Genomic DNA, 19,819 nt, shown 5'->3' on the forward strand with positions numbered 1-19,819 from the left:
CAACGACCCCCTGTATGAGCTAGCCCCCCTGTAGGAGAACTATCTTGCTGATCGGGCAGCAGATACATTGGAGAATTCGTCTAAAAATATCGATGAGCATTGGGCCATCATAAAAACGCTCTTTTCTCAGATGATACGCAGGTGGCAGATCTGACTGACTACGGAATCGTGGAAGCGGATCAATGAACAAAACGGGTTGAAGGTTCTACTGATCACTGCAAACGATGGTGGGAGTGACGCGCTCAAACTCCGATACCGAGCGAGATTCCGGGAAATTAGGCGTAGTGTGCTCCGTGAGAAGAGAGAACGGATGCGGAGTGTTCCTCAAAACAAAACAGAAATCATTTCGGCCATCAATGCACTCAAACGAAGTAAAGCCACTGGGCTTGACGGTCTCCCCACAGAGTTATTTATCTGCTTTCGACCCAGATTTCGGAAATTCAAGAATTTTTGCGCTACGATATTGGGAATGCGAAATATTGCGAAATCTGCTTTATCTGCTACTTCCACTCGTGCAGAAATCTTAAGAAACCGATTCCTTTCCCAGAGAGTGGAAGAAGGGAATGATTGTTATGATTCTAAATAAAGGAAGCCGTTTTGAGCGTGACAACTGGAGAAGAATCTGCGTGCTCCCTGGCGTTGCAAAGATAATAGCTAAAGTTATTCTCTGGAAAGTTTGATCGACAGAGAGCGAGTTGCTTTCCGTTCCAGATCCTTCTACATTCACCACACCAGTACCCTACGGATCATTTTAAAACAGATGTGAAATTTAAACCTTCACTATACCCGCTCTTCATCGATTTCGAGAAAGTTTCCAATACTGTGAAGGGAATTTAACAGTAAGGAGTTCAGACAAACTGTCAAACAAGTCTTCATACAGATGAGAACGGCAAACACGGGGGGCATATACACAAGATACAATGACTATGATCGGAAAGAGTGCAGATAGATAACAAATTGAGGAGAGGCGACAATTTCATTGGAATGCGCTTTCCCAAGATGACCGTCAAGTAGGTCGCCCCTAGGGCGCTTGGAGCAGAACAGTAGAGACGGAGTGCTAGCGTCTCGGGAAATCGTGGGGGGAGCTAAAGCTCATTTCGACGATATCGAGAGGCTGTCGTTCAAAGAACCAATAAATCCGTAATCCGTGGGTTATTAGGACTGATAGAAACTGGCAAAGGAGCTGAAATGAATAAAGAAGGATATCATGGACCCACGGAAAGAAAGGAAGATAACAATCCAACGAAGCATAATCACAGAATATCATTAATTCAATTATTCCTCCAGAAATATTTCTTCTTAATGACAATCTCCGAGCTAAGAGAGCTTTTCAAAATAGCTGGCATTGCTAATTGTCTGACTTTCAGAATAAATAACTTGCGGAAGTCATTTCAACTTCTCTTGGCGCTCATTTCCTTGCAATGTTTTGTCTTGAAGAAGATGCGAATGTAATGAAACTAAAAACGGATATGATTTTCCGGAAAATAATAGATTTTCTGCAATACTCGCATTGCATTCGGTGTCAATTAGAAAGGAGATTGGGGACCCAGCGACATTGTTTCCCTAATTAGTTTCGAAGTGGGAATTGTGGCACAAGAATGCATTTAGGAGCCTGGTTCGATTGTAATGAATGCATCACGCGATACTTTTCGAAAAGGACGACGAGGGGAAACTCAGAGGCCTGGAATTACAAAACACTGCCGAGGACGCCTCTAATTCAATATTCGAAGCATGAAAGCTATTCGCCCTCCTGCGCCATGCAATGGTAATTTTCCTCCACTCTCAGTTGACCAAATCCATTTCCATAATCAGTTAACCAACAACCAAACATGAAACTATTCAATCCGCTACAAGTGTGTGGAATTAAAGCGCTAAATCGCGTGGCGATGGCTTTCGTGTAAAGGACCTTATCAAGCACAACAAGCGCCTGGGGCCGCTTTTTTCCATTCGACAGCATCTAAGGGACGAGCGAGTAGGGAAGGCACCCCTACAAGTCGTCGTCCCCGCGAGCGAACGCTTTAAATCATAAAAAAGAACCCACAATGCCGCCTAGAGCACGGGATGAGACCTTATCGGCGCTTTAATATTTATTTTTCTTACTCACCGAATATTAGCTGGCTGGTGACGGCGGGGAATGTAATCCAAAAACATTTTCGCGCGTAGAGCTCCAACGACGACAGCTGCGAAGAGGGGCCGGCGATGACGATGGGCTGAGTTCATAGCCTCCGTTGCAATATCGCGACTTAGTATCATAATAACAAGAGAAAAAAACCAAAGCAGAAAACAGAGGTGAAAACACCGAAACTAATCTCGAAGCTGGTTCCCTACAAGCGGCTGCGGTCAAGGTGAACATAGAAAGGAGGAGGAGGACAGGTGCATGCTCTGCGCCCGTCCTTTACAAATTTTACAAATTTCGCTAAACATTGGCTCGCTCGCCGCATTCTTTCCCGTTTCTCGCTACTTTCTTATCATTTCGACTACACATTATTGCTTAATTGCAGCCAGACCCACTATTTTTTGAAGCAATTACGATTCCGAGATATTTTTACTTGCTCTTTACATAATTCCCCGAGACAACAGAAAATCAATTTTTGGCACAAATTCGCGTTTTCGCGCTTCAATAATTTGGCAAAACAAACAGGGATCCTGGCCATTCGAGCCAGTTGTACAGGGATCTGCCGTCTGAGGTGGGATTTCTGGGCTGGGCGGCGGAGGATCGAGGATTGGGGCTTGGAGGTAGGAAAGGACCTGACCAGGATAAGGACTTTTCGCCCGTTTCGGCGGCTCGGATTGAAAACAGCCGTTGATCTGCCGGAAACAAGGCCCACAGTGGCCTCCTTGGACGACTCATTCTGACGAAGGAGACCTTTTCGCAGCCTGGTATCGGCTACGAGCTTTAACCGCTAATCGGCTCCTGGCGGCCCCCAAAGGATCCATGCAAAATACAGAATTTTGACAGCTCCAAGATGTCAAACAAAAAACACAAGAACTGGACGCGTTTCGCATTCACACTCGCTAGCGCGGGCCGCTGGGTGCTGGCAGCGAGGGGCACGGACGATCCCCGGGCGCCCCCAACGAGGACCCAACCGGGCCTAGCTCAATGGCCAGTTCCAACGGGCCCGCAATAGAACGGAACCGCCGCGGTCGCACGGTCCTGTCGCTTATTACACGCACTCAAACACAAAACCGTCGCACTCTCACCAGAAATTGCAAGCGGCACCTTTACCGGTTCGTCAGTGATCACTTTTAATTTAAATCGTTCTCGAAAATTTGCATTTTTCGACCCGCAAAACTGGGACCTGAATTCGACGCAGACACGACTCACGACTTCAACTCGCCATATTTTCCCTTCGACTGTGTGCGAAACTGTCCGCGGCAGTTGCGGCGTGTACATGTACGGCTAGGGTGCGGGTGTTTGTGTGTGCATGACAGCAGGCAACTTGACATGTGCAGAAGCAAACATTGCAGAAACGCGAGCGGTCGTCGACTGTGGTGTAGCGTGTGAAACATGGAACGAGGAACGTGGCGGAACGTGCCGGCGAACGACCGGGATTGGGATGCAGAATGTTTTGGCTGCTGTTTTGCGATTCGATCTGTCCGGCAGTCGGCGGGGTGCCGACTAGTGACATTTCGCATTTGCAGACAGGTGTTTCGCTTCCAATTGGATGCAGACGGTGGTGATAAGAGATAAGAGAAAGGTGTGTTTCGTTCCGATTAGATTCAAATTGGGGCGGGAATTATAGCCAATTTAACCCTTGAATAATAAGAAATGCATTTGCAATCGGAATCAGGGGAATTAATTTTATTTATTGACTTTTTGGATGATAACATCAAATACACACACAAGATGTTAAATGCATGTGCACATCTTTAGTTGGAATAATCCTGCAAATATATTTTGAAAAAAAAAATTAAAATAAAAGCAAAAGTTATATCAGAGTGAAATTATGCGGTGTTTCCAACGATTAATTAAATGAAATAATAAAAACTTGTTTCTTTTTCGTTGGTGTGGGTATTTATTCTTGCAAATACCGATATTTCGGGAACCAATTGTTCCCTTCATCAGTGCAAACAAGTTTTTGTCCCGAGTCGCTCACTCGTCGCACCAATATGCCAAGTCTGCTTTGTGCCTGTTCAACAGGGCGTCCGGCAGCAAGTCCTGCAACGTCGTCTGCATAAACGACCAGACGCAACTCTTCGGGCATATCGAATCTCAGCAGACTATCGTAGGAAGCGTTCCAGAGGTCCGGCCCTAGGATGGATCCCTGTGCTACTCTCGACGTGATTTCAATTCTCCTTTAGCCCTCTAGCGTCTCATAGAGCAGGGAGCGGTCTTTCAGATAATTCCTCAATATCCGCAAGAGACAGCTTACCACGTGAAATGCGTCTTCTAATGTGCCTAGCATATTTGTCCATCTTACGGCATTAAAAGCAGTTTTGATATCAAGCGTTATGAGGAGCACTATCTATCGAGATCGGCGACTGCGTGCCTCAGCTCGATGAACCGCATCTACGACCTCCATAACAGCATCCACTATAGATCTCCCTGTTCTGAACCCGAACTGCCTTGCGAATAAGTTCCCGGCAGCGCGGATCGCTTTAGCGAGCCTACTCCTGATGAGCTTCTCGAGCACTTTTCCTGCCGTGTCAAGCATACACAGCGGTCGGTATGCAGACAGGAGCTCCCAGCCTCCTTTACCCTTACTGATCCACGCGAATCTAGCCACTTTCCAGCGACAAGGAAGAATGCCCTCCTTCAAGCAAGCGTTGAACACTTTAAGCAGCAATTCTGGCCGTTGGCAGAACACCAGTTTGTAAACTTCCGCCGGGACGCCATCAAGGCCTAGCGCCCTCTTGTTTTTCATAGTGAGAACCGCTTCTTCGAGCTCTCTCATTATGAAAAGGGGGCAATCCTCGACGCTTTCCGTACTATTTACATCAACCCGTACAGTGTGTCTGGGGAACAATGCCCGCACAATGCCATCCATCTGGTTGTTACTTAGTATGCAGGGCCTCCGCAGAGCCCCGATTTTCCGGGTGACAAACTTATAGTCAAGTCCCCACGGGTTCTCATTCACCTCGTTAACAAGGTTCTGCCACCCGGGAGATTCGCTTTTATTTATAACACTGCGGAGTCTTCTTTTTGCTGATCTATACTGTGCCTTTATGGCACATGCCTCAAACGCCTTTATGGCACATGCGTGCAAACGTTGTGCCAATCGGCGGAGCTTATGACACTCCCTCCGTAAGTCGGCGATTTCTGCCGTTCACCAGTACAGCTTTTAGAGATATCGAATTGGTGGACCTCGGCGCAAAACCGGGATGTCTGGAGTTCCGTATTAAGGCAGGTCTAGACCGGATACCGGTTGTTGCGCCGTTGATGATGACGATGGTGACCAATACATAGAAGGCTTGTCGCGCCTGGGGCTCCTCCAGGGCATGGAAACCTCACACGCCGTCGTAATCAGGTTCATCTCTGAATTTGCGACGGTGTCAACTGCGACACTACCACCCCCGGGAGTACCCTCCAGCACGGCCTTGCCTGCTCCAAGAACTTCGACGAACATCCCGATGTTCATCCTCGCGACATTCCACAGGGGGAGCGTCGCATTGGTGCTCGCCGGCAAGTGGCGTCAACCACTTCGAACGCGATGTACTGGCGATCATTTGCCGAGAAGTCTTCTAGGACTCGCCACCCGTTCACCGATGATGCCAGAGATTCCGACGCAAAAGTGATGTCCTTCACAGCCTGGGCGCCGAATTGTTGGCGTGGATCCGATGTTTCAAACTACGAGCCCAGTTCTCGCCACCATTTCCAGAATTCGTTTCCCTCTGGAGTCTAATTGAGGCATGACCCATTCAAGAGCCTGGCATTAAAATCACCACCTACCAGGATTCGTCCCTCCGTGCTCGAAACGGCGTCCTCCAGAGCATCAAGCCGGCGCCGAAAGTCCGGCATCGTTTCGTTCGACGTCAGGTAAACGCTAAAATACGTTATCCCTAAACACTGGATCCAGCAAACCAGCAACTGATTACTTGGTACACTGACGGAACCCTCACAGCAGAGGGAGCGGGTGCCGGTGTCATTGGTCCAAGGAAAATATACTTTGAGCCAATGGGCAGATACACTAGCATATTCCAGGCGAGAATATACGCCATAGGAACTACGGGGGGCAGAACATAGCTATTCTCACCGATAGTCAAGCAGCGATCAACGCACTTAGGTCTAACCAGGTGAACTCTAAACTGGTGTGGGAATGCCTTGAGAGACTGAATACACTCGGCTCGTCCAACAAGGTCTGGATACTTTGGGTTCCAGGCCATACTGGGTTGGAAGGCAACGGGGCAGCATACGAACTAGCCAAGAAGGGAGCAGGGACGCCTTTCCACGGGCCAGAACCCTTCTGTGGAATCGGAAACGGTTTCATGGCTATGAATCTAAGAAATGAAGAGAAACGGTTGAGGGAACTATATTGGGCGGGCCTACTAGGGATGGAGCAGTCCAGGGTGCTTATTGGGCGATAGGAACCCATGCGCACAAAGGATTGCTTAAACCTCACCAAAAAGAACCTCCGCATCATAGTGGGAATTCTCACTGGTCATTGTCGGCTGAACTATCACCTAGGGAAGCTAGGGATATCTACGGACACTGCCTGCAGGTTTTGTGAGGAGGAGGACGAAACCTCTATACACGTCCTGGGACAGTGTCCAACACTTGTGTAAAGTAGGTCGAGACATCTGGGAGAACACTTAATATCAAATGCAAAGCTGAAACATCTGGAAGTGGGGAACATACTAAAGTTCCTAACGGTTACAGGCCTGCATGAGATACTATGATCAATAGGTACACTATAACCAGTAAAAGGGGTACAATAGTTTTTCAAGGACGCGGTGCGACTTTCCCTTAACAGAATAATAATAATAACACTGGATCCAGACAAACCTGTTCCCCCGGCCATTGGCAAGATCACGAAGTCGAACGTCGTCCCGAACCCAGATGGCAGCGGTACCCGATAAATTGAGATGCCTTAGAGATGGGTCCTTATTTCGGTATTGCTCGCTAATCAGCACTAGATCGTGATAGTGAGCGGTTGCACTCCGATGCATGTTAATTTGTAAAATGCGGTTCATGCCGTTCGCCCCCTGTCCTTTTCAATTCCGCCCTGAAGATCGGACACCGTCCCGAAACCGCAGTGTGTGCGACGCTCTCACCAGACGCGCCACGACCCCTGGAGAGGACGCAACTCTCGCTTTCATTGCAGGTCTTTGCTTGATGACCTACTTTGCCACATGTTCCATGCTATCCTCCTGCCTGGTCCCTTACAAGCTGCTGACGTTTGTCCATAGTCCAGACACCTGTAACACTTGGTGGGGACTATCCGCATTCGCACCCTGCATACTACCCATCCTCGCATATTGTTCGGGAACTTCCACTACGACGAGCTTTTGGCCTCGAGCATTTACAGCGGTGATGCCTACCCAGACACTGGTTACCTCTGGACATTCGCGCTTTAGCGCCTCCTCTACTTCGACCTTTTCTGTGAGGCAGTGAAGATCCCGGATTTCTAGAGGGCACATGGGCTCTAGGCTGGAAGCAAAAGACTTCTCCCCCAATACCCCCAATACCTTGCTAGTCGTCTTTCGGCCCAGTTCGACGAGAACTTCGCCACTCCTCGTTTTCCGTATGGAGGATACCTCTGCTCCGTTGTCTCCTTTTTTTTTGGGCCCTAGAAACTACTTCGCTAAAGTCTCTTTCAGGCACGTCGTCATCTTTCCGCTTTTCCCCCAGTTCGCTTTGCAGTAGGCTATCTGCGGTCTCAGCTGGGAGTGCGGCTGTTTCTGCTCTCCAACCATCTTCCGCTGCTCTCCATGTTCGCCTATAGAAGGAGATGCGATCTAATAGTTCTTCCAGTTCCATCAGCCCGCTTTTGACGCCTTTGCTGACGTTCCTCTGGAGGAACATTCCCTACCGCATACGCTTCACCACTGCTGCGCATTTTCCTGATGAGCCTTTCCTCTTCGGCTCTAGCTAGCACGTCGACTGCACTTCCACTCGGTTTGTGTCCGAATCCATCTGCTCAGGATTAGCGATTCTGACTGAGCTTTCCTCCGGAATAGGGGCACTACAAGGTATTGGAGTTGCCATCTCTGCACGGTCAGTCGCGTTACTTAATAAAGCTTCCTCTTTATTTGGGTGCCCCGGTGTCACATCGGGTATGTCAGCCCTCGCTGCCTCTTTCGCTGATCGCTGCGATGAACTACGCAGTTTTGCGCTCCGCTTAAACGCACTCAGCTCTTCCTCCTTCCCTGTTGTTTCGTCGATTTTTTTTATTGATGTATGTTTATTCTCCTTGAAAAACTAACCAGCGCATCGTGTGCAAGGGAGCGGGGCGCAATAGTCAGGAACGGGTGTACCCTCGGGGACAAAGCCCCTACCCCAGTTCCCTGAGATCTGACCTAGGCTTAGCTGATCCTGGAATTCGAGAGTTACGCTCACATCACCCCGTCAACGTCGACAGAGAGTTGTCGACGGCTCCGGAGACTCCCAGTGTGTCCCGGTCATTCGCGGTTTGCTCTTCACCGAGAAGATTTCCTGAGGCTACTACCTAGGAGCCAGGTATACTGCCAGCTGGAGGGTCAGAACTACTTACTTGGGCATCTTGGGGACATCACACCCCGTAGGGCAAGCGACCCACCCGTTAAAGATCGCTAACGAACCTTGAGGGGGGTGCTTGGAAACCTAGTAGACATAATCAGAATCTGGATAGGGGCTTGAAAGTACAGTTAGTTAGTGAAATCGTCCAAGCAATTACGCATAGACATCGACTACGATCACACGAAAATAACCAAGTCCGAAAATTGGCTGACATCTCTAATAAAATGAGACGACTGAAAAGAGTAAAGCCAAATGCCTAGTGATATAAACTTCTGAGGAACAGCCAGTTCTAACTTAAGTGCTGTGGTTGACCACAGGGTCTCCCCCAAAAAAAACGATATTTAAATATGCAAAAAAGCAGCTGGATGGGGACAACTCAGTCGTAGTTTGGCGAGGGGTGGTTTTAGGGGGTAAAATTATTAATAAAAAATTGTCCTACCTGATGTGCTGTCTTTAGTAACTTAGTATTGAGTTAATGAAAAATCCTTTGAGTGGACTATTTTCTAGATTTTCACTTTGATTGCTTTTCGTCCAACTGACAAAAGATAACTTCGTCCCCAATAATTCACCACAGTTCCACTCGGCGAATATCTGGAAACGAAATGCATGGTAATGCCATCGGCGGCAGCTGTCACCGGCGATTGTTTGTTTGGTTAGGAAGGCGACGGTAATAGTATTCGCGGCTTGTTTTCGAGTTTAGAATATCGTAGACATAGATACTACTCCACAATGAAACTAGTAAGGTAAGTAATAGCGTGTACAGAACCTCCTTGTCGTGGGGACACCGGCACCGTAACAATCCCGCCATCAATTTATCAATGTCAACATAACCTCTCACTGAACGCTTTCCGCCTATTTCAGGTTTTTGATGAAACTCAGTCACGAAACTGTGACAATTGAACTGAAAAACGGCACCCAAGTGCACGGAACAATCACTGGAGTCGACGTGGCCATGAATACACACTTGAAAGCAGTGAAAATGACCATAAAGAACCGCGATCCCGTCCAGTTGGAGTCGCTGAGCATACGCGGTAACAACATTCGATACTACATTCTGCCGGACAGTCTCCCGCTCGAGACGCTGTTGATCGACGACACACCCAAGTCGAAAGCAAAGAAGAAAGACGCCGCCCGTGGAGGACCCAGGGGACGGGGCAGAGGCACGCGTGGACGTGGCGGGCCCCGAGGCAGAGGTTCCCGCGGCCGCGGACGACGCTAACACTCCAGTTCCCTCACTTTGTGTACATCTAGCCTTTAAGACCACTGTCGAAGCGAACAGAAATTAAATTAAACTGAATTGCCTAAGTGTAAAGTGTTGTATATTTGTACAAATGGAGAGAATGGTAACAGGTTGACGAGGTCCTTGCGGGGAGATTCACAAGTCGTTGCTCAGCATACAGTAGACGCCATAGACGAAGAAACAAACGAACATGAGGCAGGCGGCGACGAGGAACGATTTCCGATTCTCCTTGTGGAGGCTCGCGAGCACTTCCTTGTTAGTGTCGATGAGTTTCTTGATCTCCACCAGCTCGGTCTCCACTTCTATCCGCTTGTTCTCCGGGAGGTTCGGGTGATCTAGCATGTCCTCGAGGGATCGAATCCTCAGGGTCAGACTTGTGATGCTGTCATTTATGGACTCGATCTGCGGGGGAAGATGAATGAATGTTGCTTCAACTTTTACCTCTTTCTGTGGAGAGACGGGCGCCTACCTGGTTAGTGATGGGACAGGAGTGGCTATTCATTTTGTCTCTGCAAAATGTAAGATTTGTGCGAGGAATGTTTCGTCTTAAGTGACTAAGAGTAAGAAAGTGAAAGTGGCAACTTGTCTCACAGCTCTTGAGGACGGTACTCTGGTGAGTTTTGAAGGTGCGCAAGTTGACACATAGATGGCAGACATGGTGTAGATGACGTATGGGACTGAAGGCGAGAGAATGGCCGGTATAAAATTCGTTATCCTCAATTTCGATGTGGCCTGTGAATATAATACATAATTTGTTGCTTTTCCATCAAATTTACCAAATTTTCAAATAATTGTTTCTAACTTTGCAAATGGAACGAAAAATTTATATGTCGCTGACTGCACGATGAGGAACCAAATAAAAGTAAAAATTTGTGATCTCATCTTGCCAGATGAGTCAGGGGAATGCAAGAGGTAGTTCAAAACGGCCCGTCCAAGCGAAGCTGGTTGGTTCATGACGTTGGTTATGTGGGTCTGCAATTGTCATGCAGCACTCAGACTTGCTTCGCAACCATGCCCCTTCTCTTATTCTGAATTGTTTTCAACTTTTTTAGGATGTCACAGTATTTGGCCACGTTGACGTTGCCTTCCTTAGCCAGATATTCCTTTATGCTCCTAAAGTGCGGATGCTGTGATCTTTTAGCTCCAATTATAGATTGAAATTTGTTGTTGGTTCTACCATAGATATTGCCCTTATAGACTTTCCGGGCTAGATCATCCTCATCCATACGAATTAAGTGACCCGCCCAGCGTAACCTATTGAGCCGGATTTTATCTACAAACTGTTAGTGGTGACATCGTTCATAGATTTCCTCGTTATGTAGGCTATGGAATCGTCCATCCTCATGTAGGGGCCCAAACATTCTTCGGAAGATTCTTCTCTCGAACGCGGCCAAGAGTTTGCAGTTTTTCTTGCTAAGAACCTAAGTGTCCGAGGAATACATGAGGACTGTCTTGTACAGTAAGAGCTTTGACCCTATGGTCAGACATTTCCGGCGGAAGAGTTTTTGTAAGCTGAAATAGGCTCTGTTGGCTGCCAACAACCGTGCGCGGATTTCATCATCGTAGCTGTTATCGGTTGTGATTTTCGACCCTAGATAGGAGAAATTATCAACGGTCTCAAAGTTGTATTCTCCTATCCTTATTCTTCCTGTTTGACCAATGCGGTTTGATGTTGTTAGTTGGTTGGTTTTTGGTGCTGACGTTGCCACCATATACCACCATATTGCCACCATTGATGTGCAGTCCAAGATCTCGCGCCGCCTGCTCGATCTGGATGAAGGCAGTTTGTAGGTCTCGGGTCGTTCTTCCCATGATGTCGATATCGTCAGCATAGGCCAGTAGTTGGCCAGAAATTACAATGATTCGTAAATGTGAGAAGGATCAAACGCAGGTTGCATCATACAGGCCCATACGTCTGCTATACATCCTCTAAAAGGTTTTCGCAAAAATTACTACTTTCAAAAATATCACCACATCTAGTGGAGCACAAACTAATTCCTCAGCACAGTTTGGCTTTCGTGGGAAGCATGGTACAATTGAACAAGTTTACAGGATCGTCTCTGAGATAAGGAGTGCATTGGAAGATAGAAAGTATTGTTCAGCGGTCTTTATGGATGTGGCACAAGCCTTCGACAAAGTGTGGCACGAAGGTTTGATTTTTAAAATAAAGAAGCTGCTTCCAGTACAATTTCATGGATTTTTGGGATCTTTTGCCTTAGAGCGCGATTTCAGAGTAAAATACAAAAGCTTCACGTCTCGCGAGTACAGCATTCAAGCTGGAGTCCCTCAAGGAAGTGTCTGTGGATCGACACTCTATCTCATCTATACCGCAGATCTAATCTGATAACTTCAACATTTATAAATGATACTGTCATTTTAAGTGTCCATACCAATCCTCAGGTTACACAAAAAAACACAGAGAAAAGTGGTTTACAAAATGGAAAATTCTGGTAAGCGAAACGAAGTGCTCCCACGTCACTTTCACTCTGAACCAGCAAAATTGTGCTAAGATCTCAATCGATGGTGTAAGGATCCCTCAACAGAATGAGGTAAAGTATCTCGGTTTACACCTGGATAGAAAACTAACGTGAAGAAAACATATTGAGCCAATATAGACTTACGGAATTCAGCTGTAGGGTTCAGCGGGTGCATCTAACATCGAGTTGCTGCAAAGGGATACTACGGATGATCACCGGTGCACCTTGGTATATGAAAAACGAAAACATCCTCAGGGACCTTCAAGTTAAGACAGTTAGAGAGGAGATCTCATTCCAGATGACAAAGTACGAATCAAGGTTCGCTTCCTATTTTAACCCCTTAACCAGGAGACTGCAACAACAGGCTAGTGAGAATCAATTGAAAAAAAAGACAAACAGAAGGTTGTCTATATAGACTAATCCGTAATCTTATTTTGAGAATATTCTATAGCACTGCGAGCAATATATCTGAATTTCAGCTCTAAGATTTGAAAACTAATTGTTAACTTCTAATTAAAAAGATACAATAAAATAAATATGTCGTAAAAAGAAAGTCTTCCCTGTTTGCCGTAAAAGGCGACTGAAAGGATAGCAACTTGTGAGTTAGCAACCTGCAAACTTCGAAACTTTACTGCTACCGAAACGTCAACAAAGCCTCGGATAAGGACTGACCTTACGCTTGGTTTCTGGAATGTGTGTATGCTCCTCGAGAAAAATAACGAGGGACTTCAGAATGTTCACTTTCGTCAACTCGAGCGAGAATTCGAATAATATAAGCTGAGCATTCTGGACCTAAGCTAAGTAAGATGGACTCTCTCAATCATGCCATAATTATGACAATGTGCTTTTATACTCTGGAAAAACTAATGGTAGCAGTCGCGAATCCGGAGTCGGGATGCTTCTGACGGCTACTGCAAGTCGTGCTCTCTTTGGAGCCCGTTTCTGACAGACTTCTAATCGCAAAATTTCGGCCCAGGTTAAGAAGCATCACAATTGTACAATGCTGCGCACTAACGGACATTTCTGGTGCAATGGAGAAGGATGTGTTCTATGAGCAATCATACGCAGTTCAAGAAATGTGATATTGTGAATGTGATTGATGATTTGAATGCCAAGATGGGCTTTGACAACCCTTTACACAGAAATGTAATGGGGAAACACTGTCTTGGCGGCCGTAACGTTATTAATGGGAGGTTTATGGATTTATGCAGCTTTCGCCACTTGATTATTGGTGGAACACAGAGCCATAAGGTCAGTTAGGTTTGACACTGACACCGTACGAGTAGTTAGGTTGACCATTTTGCGATCACCAGTCGATTAAGGAGTTCTCCCCTGGATGTGTGTAACAAGAGAGGCGCTGCCATTGACCTCAAAAGGGGTCAATAATTGATGGTCGCTTACGTTCGGTTTTGTGTTGCGTCCTCTAGTTCCCGCAAATTTGGAGAGTTGCTACCCCTCAAGTCCAACATCGACCACTTGCATGATCCAGCTGTCGCTCGGCAGTGGGAAAGCTTTTTGTCTGAGTAACTCGCCTTAGAATATCGATGGGCATGGGCTGTATGTCTTAAGATTTGGCTGAATGCGGAATCATGGAAGCGGATGGATGAATTGAAGAGATTGAAGGCCCTATAGGCGCGTGACATGCTCGAACTCTGACACCGTCTAAAATCCCCTGAATATGAATGTAATATGCGCCATGACAAAGGAAAATTTATTATTGTGCTGATCAAGGAAGCGGAAGGTGCCGCAGAATGCAATCCACTCATCCACGATGATGAGCAGCTGTACAAGTAGAAGGAGCATTTCCCTACGATATCCCATCCGGTAAGTTCTGCCTCTTGTAGATGGAATGCCAAAGAGAGAGAAGAGAAATCATTTTGGCCGTCAATGCGCTCAAACGGAATGGGGTCGCAGTTTGTGCAGATCTGCTACTTCCACTCGCACCGAACTCCTGGGATTAAGAATCGTTTCCTCTAAAGTGGAAAAAGGAGATGGTCGTTAAAATTCCAAAGAAGGGAGTGATCGATAGGATTCCATAGAAGGGAACCCATGTTGAGTGCGACAATTGGAGGAGTATCTGTGTCATCCCCTGCGTTTCAAAAATAGCAGTCAAAATAATTCTAGAACGCATCGAAGAACATCTCAGAAGCTCAACAGATAGAAAACTGGTTCTACTCTGTATTTTCCTACATTGACCACATAAAAACTCTGCGTATCATTTTGAAATAGTTTGCGGAGTTTAGATCTCCGCTTCAAAGCTCTCGACAACGTCTGCAGGGAAAGTATCTGGAGTGCTCTTCGCAGGAGGAACATTCCGGAGATACTAATAGCCATATTAGAGCGACATATGATGTCGCATGCAGCACGGAGCTAAAGTCGGAAGCGACGTCTGTCAGGCTTTTATCCTGTCACAGATATTATTACTTCTTGTTGTCAGTGACGTTCTTCATGTTGCCTTGTCCGAAGGACGTGGAGGGCTTCAGTGAACAAGCAACGACACCTGTTTGCTCTGAACCTCAGCCAAATGGCTTTTGATTTTAAGGAAACAGACAGAATATAGAGAATCGGACTGAAGATAAACACCAACAAAACCCAGATTCTCAATTTGACGGATCATCGCACTGTTTCTAGCTGCATTAATGGGCTGAGCGTGAACGATTTGATCAGCAGACCGAACTGGCAATGGATAGGTCACACGTTAGGGAGGGGCGACAATATCAGGGTAATAATCACGGGCAAGCGCCATGCTGAATACATTGCCTCCTACAGTGTATTGTGGTGTATCACTACGGTCTTGAATGAGGTGCTCTAACACACTTCAAGGTCCTGATCCAATAAGGGTTGTTGCGCGAACAATTATTATTGTCATCTCAGAGGGTTTCCCGGATGCCATTAAAGAGGTCGAATGATTTGATGGTCGCCTTATGAAGCTCACTATTATATCAGCCGATCACACGATTTACTCTCCACACCATACGCACCACCAAACAGGTCGATCCCATGTCGAGGAAGATACCTTATAGCAACGTCTCGATACAAAGACCTGTAACGCAATGAGGGTGGCGATCGTACAGTCAATTTTCTGGACACTCATGACCTTGTACTTGTGAATACATGGTTCATCAGTCGATTGTCTCAGCTTTCTGCATTTTATAGTGGGAACAGTATAACGCATATCGACTCTCTCTACTCTTATAACAAGTTGACATTTTATCACCATCACTGACTGTGAAGCCGTTCTCTATGAGAACATTGCACCTTAAATCGGCCATTGATTGCGAATCGAAAAAAACAACGTGAGAAACTCACTGGGCCACCGTGCATTAAATGGTAGTGAAGAAGAAGAAATGATCTCCATTACGCAATTAAAACCACTACTAATGCCGAAACCTAGTTAAAAATACGAATCACAAAGCGGCATATGCAATCCTCGGGGCCACCAAGCCTGGTAAGCGGTTCATCAACCGTGATATATGGCTTTGGAATGACGATGCCCAAAATTAGGGTCCGTGAGGCGAAACGAATGCACCATAAGGTTCATGTAGATAAAACACTGGTCAATTGCCAAATTTACAAGAATGTCAATCGGGAAGCATAGAAAATGATCGCTGTTGCCTGAGAGTTCCATTACAAAAATCTTTACGATAAATTCGACACTCCGGACGGCAAGAGACATCTGTATCAAGTTGTCAAAAGCCGACACCATCACAGACAGGATATTGAACACTTTGGTTGCGTTAATGGCAAGAACGGTACTTTGCTTACCGATTGACGAGTCGCGACGGTTAGATGGCGAGAATATTTCGAGAAAATTTCAACGGAAGAATTTGTTCATCTTCCACAAGCACTGCCGACATTTGAAGCAATTCCACCTGCCAGCGCGACTGGTGTTCAAAGGTGGCGGGGAGGAAGACGGGGCAGCAACCCTGTCGGCTGAATCAAAACCGGCCGATGAGAGCCGCGGGCTCTGATTGTGGTTACAAAATCAATCCATGTCTTAAGAAGACCGTCGGATTAAGTCTACGAGGCAGGTACTCACGGTAAGCCCGGTGACGTAACTGCCAGCGCGACTGGCACGCAGAGCGGTAGTTCACTGGTGGCAAGTTTCTATGCGGTTCTCGGCACCGAGCTAATTCCAGTCAACCCGTTGCGGAAGGCCGCCCGGAGGTTATCTGGTACCATAGGAACTGGAATAGCCCTTATCAACCAATGGTGAACTGCATTATGAAATTGCTTCAAGCATTAGCGCAACCTGGATGAAAGTCCTGGGGGGTTTAACGTGAGTACCTGCCGTGAAGGCATAATCCCACGGTCCTCTTCGGACACGGATTAATTTTGGGACCACAATCAGAGCCCCGCCATGCAAGCACAGCGGTCCTGGGTTATACTGAGTGCAGGCTCAGCATTCATACCAGTGGATGCGAGGCCTATCTAACACCTCTGCCGCAACTAAGGAATACGGCACCCGAGTTGTACAGCGCAACTCCACGCTCGAGCTCTGCCCGCAATGTAGGCATAACCACAGTAGATCTACTATAGGCAGTACCCTTACAAAAATGACCCCACTTGCAAATGTGCTTGCAGAAGCTTATTTGTACACATCAGAGACGCTAAACAAGGAAAAGGCATAATCTTCGTCAAATCGTATTGGTAAGAGAGAGATCGGTGAGCTTCTGCTATTCTGGTACTACGGCGTGCTCACCCATATAGCAAAAAGTTGTTTCACGTATTCACTTATACATAAGCAAAAACTTGCCAATCTCACCAATACATTGGCAAGTCCGGGCGGTATGTCAAACACAGCTGATCGGGTTTTCGGTACATCTCGCTCATGCTCAAGGGCAAAACAATTTGAAATCGTGTGTACTCGCACTGATTTCCCCCCTTGAGGGGCAAGGGGGAGTGAGGTAGCTGTCTAGTATCTAACTGTGGGCATAACCACAACCACCATGAAACTCCCACTAGGGGGCCAACCGCAAATAACCGGGCCGAGAACACATCCTCCAGGAATTCTCCTGGAGCATATGCTCTCAGAGGGCCATCCCGGGTCCGATGGTACCAGATAAACTCCGGTGAGGCTTCGTTACAGGGCCACTTCAGATGAGTCCCTTGCAGACTCGGGTCTGATCGCCCTCCTCGAGTACGTGGGGACGGAACTCCCCAACGGATAGCGCAACCTGGATGAAGGACATTCTTTGTGATCAATGTATCAACGAACTTTGTGATCAACGCCGTCTGCTCTGTCGCCCTCTATGGTTAGGAGTGCTGGCGGCCTATAATAGACAATGAACGGCACCTCGCGGCAATGGAGATGAAGATGTTGCTTTTTGCTAGGGGCGTAACACGCCTTGATCAATTTCGAAATAAGGATATCGGCGATAGATAAGGGGGTCCAACGATCGTGGAAAAATTGCGAGAGAAGATTCTTCGATGGTGTGGTCACGTAATTCGTGCTAACGAGAGTTCACTTGGTCTAAATATCGAAGTCGGCTTGACACGTTGCATGGAGAGTTTGAAAGCCTCGTGACTGCATTCAAATCAGGCATTTGACAAAACAAAATGGCGAAACTGTTCAAAATGAGCCGACCCCGCTTTTGAACAGGACAAAGGCTGAAGAAGAAAAAGAAGTTGTGGGTATTGATAGGACAATGCTGTGATAACAAAAAGAATAAGAAACAAAGACAGCGTCAATTATAAATTTTATTTGTATTAGAATATAATGCTACTTATGAGGAAAATAAAATGGAATTGGATTTTCGAGGCGTGTTCATTTGAGATGTTCAATCTAGAAAAATAAAATGCACAATAATTTCTCGTTTGTTTTTTTTTTCTTGCCATACACAATTAACCTGATGCCTAGATATAGAATTTACGTGAATAAAGATACTTTTCCACTAAAAATTACAAGTTTACATCTATTTGAAATATTTTATATAATTTATCTCGATTTTATTCTTTCCGCTTTTTAACATTCATAATCTTCGCCGAATAATCTTTACACGGTTGAAATGATCCTAATTCTGATTTTGTTAACAATATTCCATTTGATATTATGAAAGAATGCTTTCAGGAATCATCGATGCCACCGATAGTAGCCCTCCTCGTGCAATTGTTGATGGTAGCTATGCGAATGAGAGCGAGTTTGCTGGTTGGACTGTTGATGTTGGGAAGGTTGTTGTTGCTCGTTCTGGTGGTGATGATTCGTTGCTGTCTCTCACATATAAATGAAATTGAATCTAAAAAAAAATATAGTGTGGTCATATTAAGGTGTTGTGGCTTGGATATTGTATCACTGCACACTTACCTGCACAACGCCTGTGGAAGGGACGAAATAATCGGACCGTATCCTTGAGAGTTGTCGTACAATTCGAATAGAGGGGCAGCTACCAACTTGTAATTTTTCGGGACCGCGAAAAGAGCTATATTTTTCGAATTTAGAGGAACATTTGATTGAGACATGGAGAGAAATAAGATAAATTAAAATTAATTTTGTTCTGTTGAAAAGCAGTTTATTTAGATCTACAGTTTTTGTACACAATCACAGTTCGTCGTAAAATAGTGGGGTGAAGCTGCTTTTTACACTAATCATACATTGTATAATTTTGTTGCGGTACTTGTTTAAAGTAAGCTTAATTTGGCACTTTCTTACCTTTTACTTTTAATCTTTCCATGAGCATCACATTATTATATAAGGGGATAGAGAACCCGGGGTGTTTACAAAAATATAAAAAAGAGCAAGGAGACATTTTTTTATTTTACAGTCACCGCGGATAACAACACCATAATGTTTTAATAAGTCCCTGTTTTTAGCGATTTTTTCTATAATCAGATTTTCATAAACTACGGAAATAAATGGAAATGCGAATTGTATTAAAAATAAATTGATCTTTATTTCGGCGCGATTTTTTTTTCGTTTGGCGACTGAACATGATAGCGGTCACCAATTTGGCTCCTCTCTAAACTCCCCATTTTCACTAGAAACCGTAAAGATGTGACAGTTTAGAAGGAAATTTGAATTCATCAAATTACAAGTGTTGATTTTAAATTTTACTTCCAAATGAAGGGAAAAAGTAAAAGAGCTCTTGTGCAAAAAAAAGTCCCTTGTAATTCTCACACCATAGAATGTCTCTGCTGCGAAACGAGACTCGAAACTTTTAACGTGTTTTTCTCGAAACTATTGTGTCGACCGGAGGTTGCCTTTTGGCAAAGCAAGCCAAATGTGTGGTTGGTACGCGTCGAGCGCAATTCCGAAACAATCTATTACGAGCGATTCTGACCCAGCTAGAGACGCCGCCTGACACTGATAGATACCAGGCGCGCTTAAGCAAAGGCTTCCCACGGTGTTTGGCGTCACCGAAGACAAGAGGACGTGCCAGCTCCTTTTCGATTTGGAGCGGGACGACCAGCGCCCGTTGCAATTCCGGCGCCTGCAGTGCACCATCCAGA

At 46.0% G+C, this 19,819-nt stretch overlaps 4 protein-coding genes across 4 annotated transcripts in view; 1 reads left to right on the forward strand and 3 right to left on the reverse strand.

The window, feature by feature from the left end:
• LOC119647917 (neuronal calcium sensor 2) overlaps positions 1-3,568 on the reverse strand; it is a 628,794-nt gene extending 625,226 nt beyond the window's left edge. Inside the window, exon 1 of the mRNA XM_038049241.1 lies at positions 2,105-3,568. The gene's annotated coding sequence lies outside the window, so the exon portion shown is untranslated. The remainder of the gene's footprint in view (positions 1-2,104) is intronic.
• A 5,675-nt stretch (positions 3,569-9,243) lies between these two features.
• Positions 9,244-9,968, forward strand: LOC119647918 (probable small nuclear ribonucleoprotein Sm D1). The gene is made up of 2 exons (XM_038049242.1): positions 9,244-9,399; positions 9,518-9,968. The coding sequence occupies exons 1-2, from the start codon at positions 9,386-9,388 to the stop codon at positions 9,873-9,875; spliced, it is 372 nt and encodes a 123-aa protein (XP_037905170.1). The 5' UTR covers positions 9,244-9,385; the 3' UTR covers positions 9,876-9,968.
• On the reverse strand, positions 9,954-10,495 carry LOC119647919. The gene is made up of 2 exons (XM_038049243.1): positions 10,366-10,495; positions 9,954-10,298 (listed from the first exon to the last, which is right to left on the reverse strand). Exons 1-2 carry the CDS (start codon positions 10,396-10,398, stop codon positions 10,032-10,034), a joined length of 300 nt encoding a protein of 99 aa, XP_037905171.1. The 5' UTR covers positions 10,399-10,495; the 3' UTR covers positions 9,954-10,031.
• Positions 10,496-18,062: 7,567 nt separating this feature from the next.
• The window catches only part of LOC119647460 (cleavage and polyadenylation specificity factor subunit 5), a 153,091-nt gene continuing 151,334 nt past the window's right edge, over positions 18,063-19,819 (reverse strand). The window contains exons 4-5 of the mRNA XM_038048392.1: positions 18,678-18,792; positions 18,063-18,609 (exon numbers count right to left, since the gene is read on the reverse strand). Of these exons, the coding sequence (XP_037904320.1) occupies positions 18,588-18,609; positions 18,678-18,792 (137 nt within the window). The 3' untranslated portion in view covers positions 18,063-18,587. The remainder of the gene's footprint in view (positions 18,610-18,677; positions 18,793-19,819) is intronic.

The sequence above is a fragment of the Hermetia illucens genome, chromosome 2 (assembly GCF_905115235.1).
Source record: "Hermetia illucens chromosome 2, iHerIll2.2.curated.20191125, whole genome shotgun sequence".
Lineage (NCBI taxonomy): Eukaryota > Metazoa > Arthropoda > Insecta > Diptera > Stratiomyidae > Hermetia > Hermetia illucens.

Coding starts and splice junctions, on each gene's coding strand:
- LOC119647919 (XM_038049243.1), bottom strand. CDS start 10,398: ATGAATAGCCACTCCTGTCCCATCACTAACCAG. Junction 10,299..10,365: donor CCTGTCCCATCACTAACCAG/GTAGGCGCCCGT, acceptor CTTCCCCCGCAG/ATCGAGTCCATAAATGACAG.